Raw genomic sequence first — 11,496 nt, 5'->3', positions numbered from 1 at the left:
ATCTTCATCTTACTCACAGTACCAAAAGCTAGGCTCGCCGGAGCTTCGTCCTCTTCCTCCTTTACCAAAGCTTCCATCTTTCACTCCGACTTACAAAAGCACTGAACAGTTAAACCCTAAAAGACAAGACTTTGATGGAGACGACAACGAAAACGATGAGTTTTACTCTCCTAGAGGATCTTCAGGGCGTAAGCAGAGCCCGACACGTGTCTGGGCTAGTATAATGAAGGACTCTGATGTTGATCCGATTGGCAACAGAAGTATCAACGGCTCCGGTTCGAACTCGTCGTCGTTGAATGCTTCTCCGGGGACAAGTTTGAAACCTAAGTCGATGAGTCCTCCTCTGTCGCGGCACAGTCAGAACAGCTCAAACGACGGCGTTTTGAAGCGGCCTTGTCCAAAGAGGCCACCTCCACCTCCTCCTCCTCCCCCGTCACAACTTTTGGAGTCGCTCTCGCCTCCTATTCCGGCTACTATGCCACTCTCGCCTCCTAGTGGGGATTCTGATCCTGAGAAAAAAGAGGAGACTTTGAAACCTAAGTTGAAGCCTTTACATTGGGACAAAGTTAGAGCAAGCTCGAGCCATGCTATGGTGTGGGACCAAATCAAATCAAACTCATTTCAGTAAGACATAACTGAATTCTTCAATATTAAGGGCAATTAGTTCCCTTCTTTTGCATACACGACTAAGATGATATGATTCTTTTGTGTGTTTACAGAGTGAATGAAGAAATGATAGAGACATTGTTTAAGGTGAATGATCCAAGTTCAAGAACTAGAGAAGCCGTTGTTCAATCAGGGAATCAGGAGAGTCGGTATCTTGATCCAAGAAAGTCCCACAACATTGCTATTTTGCTGAGAGCTCTTAATGTAACTGCAGATGAAGTATGTGATGCTCTTGTAGAAGGTAACTAATTCACAATCTGTTGTTGCTTCTGCTGAAGTTTGAAATTTGCATAGGCTAATCTTTCACTCACACTGACTACAACATTCCTTTTGCTTTGATGGCTCCTCAAATTGGTTTGAGATTATTGAAGCATGGCTTCTCTGACTTGGTTTTTATGGGAAAAAAGATGTTAAATCACTTTCTTGTTAATGAATCAGGCAACTCGGATACGCTTGGACCTGAGCTTCTCGAATGTTTGCTTAAGATGGCTCCTACCAAAGAAGAAGAGGAAAAGCTTAAGGAGCTTAAAGATGATGATGGATCTCCTTCCAAGATAGGACCTGCAGAGAAATTCCTCAAAGCATTGTTGAACATTCCTTTCGCCTTCAAAAGGATCGATGCAATGCTTTACATAGTCAACTTCGAATCAGAAACCGAGTACCTTAAAAGATCCTTTGACACTCTCGAGGTAAATACTCTACTTGTCCTCGTATAAGTGTATTTGTGCTGAAAACAGAACATTCATATGCATTTTATCAAACTCTCGATCAGGCTGCTTGTGGTGAGTTAAAGAACACACGGATGTTCTTGAAGCTTTTGGAAGCAGTGCTCAAAACCGGGAACCGGATGAATATAGGAACCAATAGAGGTGATGCACATGCTTTCAAGCTCGACACACTCTTAAAACTGGTAGATATCAAAGGCGCGGATGGGAAAACCACTCTATTGCATTTCGTGGTGCAAGAGATCATTAAATTTGAAGGAGCTCGGGTTCCTTTTACTCCAACTCAAAGCCATATAGGCAATAACATGGCTGAGCAATCCGCATTCCAAGACGACCTAGAGCTCAAGAAGCTAGGGTTGCAAGTAGTTTCAGGTCTCAGCTCTCAGTTGATAAACGTCAAGAAAGCAGCTGCAATGGATTCAAACTCCCTAATCAACGAAACAGCAGAAGTCGCCAGAGGAATAACCAAAGTCAAGGAAGTCATCGCGGAGCTAAAGCAAGAAACCGGTGTAGAGAGATTCTTGGAGTCGATGAACACGTTCTTGGACAAAGCTGAGAAAGAGATCACAGTGATAAAATCTCATGGAGACAATGTCATGAAGATGGTTAAAGAAGTAACAGAGTATTTCCACGGGAACTCTGAAACTCACTCTTTTCGCATATTCGCTGTGGTCAGAGACTTTCTGACGATTCTTGATCAAGTGTGTAAAGAAGTTGGTCGTGTAAACGAGAGAACAGTGTATGGATCCGTGCCAAGACATTCGCTTTCGAACCAGACCACCACACCTCTGTTTCCGATGGTTAACAATAATAATAACTCACAGCTTAGTCCCTCGGGTTCTATAGACAACGAGGATGGCTCGTTTTAATTTGGCTGCGGGTTTGGTTCGGGTGTATGCTAATGTGTTGGTTTCGTTTGCTTTACGTAATCAAGAAACATGTTACATATAAAATATATATATATATATTATATTTTATGGATAGGCGAATTTACATGGAAGAAGATTTAATAGATTTTGGAAGATTGTTGCAAGTTGCTTTCATTTCAACTAGCTCTGTACGTCGTTTCAGTCCTCTGTTAAATTATTTGTGTCACGTGTACATGTATTTATTGAACCCAGCTAGATACAACTGAAATAAAAAGTACTCTCTCTGTCTCACAAAGATTGATGTTTTGGAATTTATTTTTATCTCACAAAGATTGATGTTTTGTAAACTTCAAGAAGTAATCATTTCAAATATTTAAATTTTTGAATTATTATTGGTTTATATTTTCTCTCAATACCAAAAAATAATTATAAATTAATTTACAAATAAAAACTAAAAATTTCTTAATATGTGTAAAAGTCTCAAAACATCAATCTTCATGAGACAGAGGGAGTATCCTTCTCTAAGCATATACTCAAGGTCATGTGATTTTTTTCAAAAAGTCATCTGCATAAATCTCAAAATCATATATATAAAAGTAAGGTTTTGGTCTTTACTTATTGGTTGATTTTCAGTTAATATTTTCTAATTTTTTATTTTTAATTTGCTTTCTAATTGTTTAATTATTTTAAATAATATTTAAGACCCAATTAACACAATACATTTAACTCATACACTAAAATAAAATTATAACTGAAAATAAAATAAATTATGCATTAATCATATTCCACCACTCAATTTTATTCAAACACAATAAATAATATTTGTAACTACAATAATTCTAAATGTAATCTCCATCAATTCTTATCATATAAAAAACATTGCCTCATTCTCTCATATTGGCATTTTTTTCTTTCTCATTTTCACATTGTCTCATTCTCTTCCACAATATCTCAAATCATTTTTTTTTAATGTTTTCAGTTTCTTATTTTTGTTGTATGGATTACAAAAAACCAAATGAAATATCACTGTAAAATTTTAGTGCTAAATTTTATTTTTAGAGACTACATGATATATATATATATATATATATATATTTACATTGTTTTATATTTAAAGATTCATCTCCATTATCTAATTTGGATTATCATCTTATAAGTAATAATTCTCTCCTCCTCTCTCACCAATATCAAATGTTGTTATATCTAATATATGTTGTAAGAGTTTGATTCTATATTTTAATTTAGAAAATATTATATATAATTAACATTGTTTTCAATTTTTATTTTAATTATATAAAAATAACATATTTCTTTTATATTTCTTGCCTTTCTAATCTATTCATATTTATTTTTAAAATTTCCATAGCTATATTTAAATTCACATATGTTGGTTTTAACAAAAAAATCAACTTTATTTGAGAATCTGTTTTAAAAGGTTTATATTTGTTATCTATTTTAGATTAGCATCTTATAAGTCATTATTTTTCTTACTCTTACAATATCCATCACACAATAAGGTCATGAAGTTGAAAAGATCCATCTCTAATTCTCTATTATGTACTCTCGTTATCTCACATATTCATGTATCATTTTAAATAATTTAGAATGATCAATACAATTATACATTTATAAAGTCAATTTTATTTTGTAAAGTCTATTTTGTTTTGTGATCCAATAGATAAATATGTAAAGATCAATACAATATTTATATTATTTAAGATTTGAGGTTTTTGAAAACAAAAAGAACTTAATTATAAAAAAATTGATTTTCTTGATTTATGCAAAATGAAAAAATGATTCCAAAAAGAAATCATGTTTAACTGGAAGTGAAAAATAGAAAATAATATAATTATTAAAATACCATTTAACTAAATCCTCTAAAGATGAAATCATTAGTATGAATTCTAGCACTATAAATAAAACTAGGTAATAACCCGTGCTGTTGCACGGAGTAAAACTTTTGTTTGAAATATTACATTTGTAAATATATTTATTTAGTATAACATTTATAATACAAACTTATACTGGTTTGAATTCATCAAGTTTATGAAAGCTTAAAATAGTAATCAATTCACAATAAATTTTAGATTGACATGATGGTAGATCTGGATAGAATGTGAACCAAATTAGTGATCGTTAGATTTGTATCAAAATCTTGAATTATCAAATCAGATTAAAATCACAAAAACTTAAAATTTCATAAATAAAATTGTTTACCCGATCAAACTCGTTTGCTAAGCCATCCCGCAACGGGTTTAAATATTTTGAGCCGTAAAATGTCTTTGCATTCGTCCCGCTTGAATTCATGAGATCCGCGTGGGTTATACATGCATTTCAATAAATCATTTTTCTAATATATAAAATATATTTAAAGCTAAACTTAATTAATATTAATAAAATTAAGTGATAAAGTTTTTAAGATTACACATTTATTTATTTTTTGTTAAAAACACAATGGCATATAGTTGTAAATAATAAATCTAAATGAGACTAAATAGCTAAATGTGTCTCGAGCTCTCTGGCGGCGACACATCAGTTTTTTTAAGAGATTGTGTCTCTATTAATATATAGGGGATTGATGAGTGAAAAAAAAAACTAAAGGATTGAAGTTATTCTTTTGGTTTCAAAAAAATCTTTAGATTGAAAGATTGAAGTTCATATAATTAAAAAAAAAAAAACTATTTTAGTTTGTCACTTCAAAAGTAATATTTTTAATTTGGAATATTATGTGTGAATGTTGAGTTTATATCAACAAAACAATCAAAAAGTGTAAATTTAAATTTTGATTGAGCCACTTGGTATTCCTTTTCTTTTAAGTCAAAAATAAATTAAAATATTTATTTATAATTAACCCACTTTTAAAGGCATTTAACTCAATTTAACTCAAATGTAACTCCTACCCAATAATTTTACATTCATTCCTCCAACTAATATATTTATCTTTCAAGAAAAATGTTTTTAGTAAAATTTTAGTATTTTTAATTATTTTAATTGCTTTAAACTTTGAAATGAGGAATATTCTATATACAATAATTTTATACGTAGTTACTAAATTTTTTGATAATTTTATTTGATTCAATTTTACTATACTACAGTCTTATGTTTGCAATGTCATTAAGAAAAATCTTTAAATCAATGTTTAACCTCTATAAAACATGATAATAAACATAGATTCTCTCATATTAGGAAAATGTTTAAATTTTTATATTATTATTTATATTAATATAGCTAATCAATTTGTAATAATTTTTTGTAGTATTGGTTAATTTTTGAATTATAGAAAAGTTTATATATTTTAAATTTTGTATAATAAATAACCATACCAAAAAATGTTGACAGGAGTGTTACATTGAGAAATTGCTATGAGATTCATACATTAGTATAATTTTTTTGAGATTATACATTAGTAAAACAATATTTTAGTTTAAAAAAATTTAAAAATATAATCAAAACTATTATTATGCATACAACCACGCAGACTAATTACCTAGTAAATATTGAAACCAAACGTTTTTTCAATGTTTGCGTACTTTTTCTGTCTAAGCAGAGGATGGCATAATGCATGAGATCAAAAACCTGTCAGAGAGACTATTTGACCTCATGCCACTTTTATCCTCTTCTCTAATTTAATACAAAATAATTAAAAAATACATGTATATTTTTCGTATTTGACATTGCAATTTCCATTTAATTATTTCATGCTAACGTACGTATAATTATGGGTAAAGCAGAGACATAACTAGCAATAACATACATAGATAGGTTATAATAACATAAGTCGATAATTAACATATTTTTACGAACAACATAAGTCGATAATTCAAATATTTACGAACATAAGTCGATAATTAATATATATTTTTAACAAAAAAAAAAAATAATTAACATATAAGCAGAGATAAGATAGTTTTTTTACAACGATAATTATAATCTTAAGATCGCCATGCAGAGAGAGACAATAAAGATTAATAAGAAAAATTTACTGTATTTAAATAAGAAATATTTGATATTTTGAATAAATAAAATTATTTAAAATAATTTTGTTTATATGATATAGATTTAAATATATTCAAAATTAACTTTCCGTTGATTTGTTTGGTCTTAGTAGACTTATTTAAGTTTATTTTGAATTATTAGTTTGTTCACGTTTTGAACTGTCGATTTATATTTTATTTTGTTAAATTTTTTTTCTTTCCTGACTTATATTGAAAGAGTGAACTTATTTTTTTCTTAATAGATTTTTTACATTTTCGACTTTTTGAATTATTGATTTCTAACAATTTGACAATTTTTGATTATTTTATTTAAATTAATAATGTTTTAAAAAGAAATTAAAATTATTGAACTTATATTCAAATTTTGCTTAAAATAACAGTAAATTGAAAATTATATATTTTCGAAATTTTATTCAAATGAAAAAAATTATTTGAGTTATATATATTATATTTAAAATTCGTATTTAATATAAAGTATATAGTGAAATAAATAGAGCTGCTAAATAAAACATGAAACTTAAAATGTATGGGCCTGAAAGTTTAATACGGCCCAAATCAGTTTAACCGAGTTCAATAACCGGGTAAGAATAAAAAAACTAATTTACATTATTATTTACCCACATCTTTACAATCATCACGAAAAACTCCAAAATCTCTTTGATCTTCGGCGAGAAACTGTACTTGTGGTTCCGCCGCGAAATCTCGGACTACAAAATCGTTATATTCTAGCCTCTCGGAAAATCGTTTTTTCATTGTATTCTAGCTCTGTACGTTCGTTTCAGTCCTCTGTTAAATTATTTATGTCTGGTATTTATTGAACCAGCTAGATACAACTGAAATAAATATATCCTTCTCTAAGCATATATATACCCAAAGTCTTGTTATTTTTTTTCAAAAAGTCATCTGCATAAATCTCAAAATGTTAAAAGAAATAAGTATATAACTGTTTGCACTACTTTACTTGAAAAGTTGTTCTCCTAAACCAATTTGAAAATTTCCACAATTAAAATGACTAAAAAGAATTATAATGTCGCACATTAATGAACCATGCAAGATTAATCACTTTTGCGGACCACTCATAAAGTAAAGATTTTGTTAAAGTTGTTTATTTATTTCTTTTTAAATGGTACAAATTAAAAAGTATAAAATTTATTTTAATTTTTTAGACAATAATTTGTTTGTTTATTATTATTATTTGGTGTGTTTACTTTTTTTTTTTTTGACCAGTAGCAAATTCTCTCTCTTCGACTTCTTGATCGGAAACCTAAAGTCGCTTAGCTACGCCGTTTGCAGTTTGATCGCCGACTCGAGGTTCGTTATTCATAGTTGCTGCAATCTATTTCGTCTTTCGAAGTGATTCGCGGCTCTCTATATCTCTCTCTCCCCTGTATTAGTCAAGGTTTAGGGTTTTATGGTGATTGTGTGATTTTGTTGAGATTATACGAGTTTACGAATCAAAGATGATTCATTTGTCTCAAGGGCTTTATGTAATTGGATTGATTTATTGATTTCGAATTGCTGACACCAATGTTGTTGCTTAAAATTTGTTGGCTTTGTGGGGGGAAAAAACGTTCTTGTTTGATTTGGATCTAATTTGTTGTTGATTGTGGTAATTAAGCAAAAAGAAACAGAAGATGAGTGGAATTGGAGAGAAAGCTTCTGGAACAACTAAGACTCCTAATGATTTCTTGAAGTCTATTCGTGGTAGACCAGTTGTTGTCAAGCTCAACTCTGGTGTTGATTACCGAGGTTGGTATCTCTCTCTGTTCTGCATTTTCTTTTTATGCCCTCTGTGTTCTATCTTATGGTTTTGGTGGTTATGCTATTGCACTTTGGGTTAGATAACTCAACGCCTTTCTTTTTTCGCCATGTTAATGAAACCTTTGGATATTTGTTTAGAGAAAAATGACCCTTTCTTCTTCTAATTGCATCTGTGAAGAGTTTTGTTTTTGTTCTGTTTAGAATGGGATTCGTATCATTATTAAATCAGGATAGTCTCCCAATCTTGTCTCTAAGAAAGTTAAGTGAAGAAACTGTGATTGAGAATGTCTTTGGGATATGCTCGTTGGAGTTTGAGAGTGACATTTAATTTAGATGACAGCTTTGTGAACCTCAAAGAGTTTCTCACGTTAAATGTATCATTTCTCTAGATGATTGACCCAAATGTGGTTGTTTTTGTCCTTTCCGAGCTAGTGTTTCCTCCTTTCCTTGTCATGTGCTGGTTTTGATAAGATCTTCATATATATTCTGTTATGCATTTACACATGTGATAGAATGTGGATTTTCACTTTGCAAAAAAATCTAGCCTTGGAGCATATATCACTTGCAATATAAGGACAAGACCTTGGTCTCTTTTTGAACTGGCGTATAAGACTAGGAGAACTTGTAGCTTGGATTTTTTTGTTTGTTTTTGTCCTCATAAAAAGCCAGACTATTTATCTCTCCTCCATGTTGTTATCAAGCAAATTTAACAGAGCTTCTCAGTCACACAAGAAAACTACACATGACACTGACACTTTTTCTCTTGTCTTGTTTGCAGGCATTCTTACTTGTCTTGATGGGTATATGAACATAGCTATGGAGCAAACAGAAGAGTACGTAAATGGCCAGCTAAAGAACAAATATGGCGATGCTTTTATCCGTGGAAACAACGGTAAATTTCAAATCACATCCGTCATCATTCTTCACATCGCTTCACTTTGTTTTTGCGATTTATGTATCTGAAAATTTTGCTGTATGTTGGCCAACAGTTCTTTACATCAGCACAACGCAAGGGAATTTGGCAGATGGAGCCTAGCTCTCTCTTTCATCACCATGAAATGAATGGGAATCATCTTCTTCTACCTCTCTGGCATTTGATAATGTTAGGATTTTGTAGCAATCAGAGATTTTATTATTCATCTCTGAATCAATTCGAAATGTCTTTTTTTTCCCTTACAACTCTGCTACACTCAGTTTGTGTCTGTGAATCATCTCCAAAATTCTGAGAAAAGAGTTCGACTTTTATTTGATAACAAGACAAATCTTAATCATCACTGTTCCCTTATTAGTCTTTGAAGCCAAATTTACGACGTATGTACCACGTGTGTGGCTCAACTTGATTATCATGTGTAGATGACGCCAGTGATTGGGTCAGAATCTGATGTCATCTTAACAACCATTGATGGTTTTATGTGTTGCACATGATTGTTTAGAAGATTTGTTTTTTGCTTTTACATGATTGAATTGCTCATCGCTGCCCGAAATTGTCGTTGAAAGGTTTGCTTTTGGTTCAACATTTTGTTCACTAGAAATTGTTGTTGAAAGGTTTGCTTTGCTTTGGTTCAACATTTTATGTGTTGCACATGACTGTTTAGAAGATTGAATTGCTCATCGCTGCCCGAAATTGTCGTTGAAAGGTTTGCTTTGGTTCAACCTTTCAACATTTTGTCGTTGAAAGGTTTACATTATTACACTATCATTGACATTGGGATTATGTGGTACGAAAAAATCTGGATTTACTGAAAAGGTAAAACAAAATCACATATCCTAAGATAATAATCCTCAAATACACACGTCGTTTTTCTTATTTGTCGACAACTTCTTGTAATTATTATAGAGCCGTAGAGAATCTTTTCACATGTTAGTAGTCCTTAACAAGTTTAAGAGAATAGTTTTGTTCAGTTTTCAGCTTCAATTATTAACAAAACGTATATATAAAAAAAAAAAAGTAAACGGTTTCTCTTCCATTATCGTTTGTATGTTTAATGAAGACTTTATTTTTGTGTTTAAAATAGTAAAACTTATTGTTTTTTTTTAATATATACAGAACAGGAGGAAAGCACATGACATGCAAATAATGAAGCCAAAATTACTACAAAAACAAGCATTTCAAAAACTCGTAATTATTAACACATTTCCTTTTCCTTGTGAAAAGAAATGCAAATTGGTTTTGTTTTCGTCTTTAAACATAAAAACAAAACTATCAATTTGTTCTGATCCCAAAGCTCTTATCTAGAAACAAGAACCAGACGAACCTAGCCAGGCTATATATATTGGCATCATCTCTTAACACATATTCACTTTGGTTAAAACAAAAGATATCAAGAGCGAGAAAGAGAGATGGAGAAGAAGAGTGGACATGTATTGGCAATTCCATATCCAACGCAAGGACACATCACTCCAGTCCGCCAATTCTGCAAACGACTTCACTACAAAGGTCTCAAAACCACTCTTGCTCTCACCACTTTCGTCTTCAACTCCATCAAACCTGACCAATCTGGTCCGATCTCCATAGCCACCATCTCCGACGGCTATGACCACGGTGGCTTCGACACAGCTGATTCCATCCACGACTACCTCCAAAACTTCAAAACTTGCGGCTCCAAAACCGTTGCAGACATCATCCGCAAACACCAAACTAGTGATAACCCTATCACTTGTATCGTTTATGATGCTTTCATGCCTTGGGCGCTTGACGTTGCTAGAGAGTTTGGTTTAGTTGCAAGTCCTTTCTTTACGCAACCTTGTGCTGTTAACTACGTTTATTATCTTTCCTACCTAAATAATGGAAGCTTGGAGCTTCCCATTAAGGAATTGCCTTTCTTTGAGCTACAAGATTTGCCTTCTTTCTTCTCTGTTTCTGGATCTTACCCTGCTTACTTTGAGATGGTCCTTCAACAGTTTATAAATTTCGAAAAAGCTGATTTCGTACTCGTTAATAGCTTCCAAGAGTTGGAACCTCATGTTAGATCTCTCTCTCTACTCCCTCTCTTTCTTACAACTTCTTTAAACCATGTCTTGTTCTTGTTCATGTCCTAATTACTCTGGTTATCGTTACAGGAGAATGAATTGTGGTCGAAAGCTTGTCGCGTGTTGACAATTGGTCCGACTATTCCATCAATTTACTTAGACCAACGTATCAAATCAGACACCAACTATGATCTGAATCTCTTCAAATCGAAAGATGATTTCCTCTGCACTAACTGGCTCGACACGAGGCCACAAGGGTCGGTGGTGTACGTAGCATTTGGAAGCCTGGCTCAGCTGACTAATGTGCAGATGGAGGAGCTTGCTTTAGCAGTAAGCAACTTCAGCTTCCTGTGGGTGGTCAGATCTTCAGAGGAAGCAAAGCTCCCATCAGGGTTTCTTGAGACAGTGAACAAAGACACAAGCTTGGTCTTAAAATGGAGTCCTCAGCTTCAAGTTCTGTCACACAAAGCCATCGGTTGTTTCTTGACTCACTGCGGCTGGAACTCAACC

General features: G+C 32.2%; 3 protein-coding genes across 4 annotated transcripts in view; all 3 read left to right on the top strand.

The window, feature by feature from the left end:
• LOC104784959 (formin-like protein 2) overlaps positions 1-2,424 on the top strand; it is a 6,611-nt gene extending 4,187 nt beyond the window's left edge. Inside the window, exons 2-5 of one of the 2 annotated variants that reach the window (XM_010510070.2) lie at positions 1-624; positions 720-907; positions 1,105-1,355; positions 1,439-2,424. In XM_010510070.2, the coding sequence (XP_010508372.1) occupies positions 1-624; positions 720-907; positions 1,105-1,355; positions 1,439-2,260 (1,885 nt within the window). In that variant the 3' untranslated portion in view covers positions 2,261-2,424. The remainder of the gene's footprint in view (positions 625-719; positions 908-1,104; positions 1,356-1,438) is intronic. The other variant, XM_019245651.1, reaches the window with a different exon arrangement.
• LOC104784956 (sm-like protein LSM36B) lies at positions 7,459-9,284 on the top strand. Its single transcript, XM_010510069.2, has 4 exons — positions 7,459-7,566; positions 7,874-8,004; positions 8,795-8,908; positions 9,006-9,284. The coding sequence occupies exons 2-4, from the start codon at positions 7,890-7,892 to the stop codon at positions 9,050-9,052; spliced, it is 276 nt and encodes a 91-aa protein (XP_010508371.1). The 5' UTR covers positions 7,459-7,566; positions 7,874-7,889; the 3' UTR covers positions 9,053-9,284.
• The window catches only part of LOC104784955 (UDP-glycosyltransferase 74F2-like), a gene marked incomplete in the record, with an annotated part of 7,367 nt that continues 6,177 nt past the window's right edge, over positions 10,307-11,496 (top strand). Inside the window, 1 exon segment of the mRNA XM_019245650.1 lies at positions 10,307-10,975. Within this exon segment, the coding sequence (XP_019101195.1) occupies positions 10,357-10,975 (619 nt within the window).

Source organism: Camelina sativa, chromosome 5 (genome assembly GCF_000633955.1).
Source record: "Camelina sativa cultivar DH55 chromosome 5, Cs, whole genome shotgun sequence".
NCBI classification, from domain to species: domain Eukaryota; kingdom Viridiplantae; phylum Streptophyta; class Magnoliopsida; order Brassicales; family Brassicaceae; genus Camelina; species Camelina sativa.
This window is presented reverse-complemented; position numbering and strand designations above follow the sequence as displayed.

Coding starts and splice junctions, on each gene's coding strand:
- LOC104784956 (XM_010510069.2), top strand. CDS start 7,890: ATGAGTGGAATTGGAGAGAAAGCTTCTGGAACAACTAAGACTCCTAAT. Junction 8,005..8,794: donor CTCTGGTGTTGATTACCGAG/GTTGGTATCTCT, acceptor TCTTGTTTGCAG/GCATTCTTACTTGTCTTGAT. Junction 8,909..9,005: donor TTTTATCCGTGGAAACAACG/GTAAATTTCAAA, acceptor GTTGGCCAACAG/TTCTTTACATCAGCACAACG.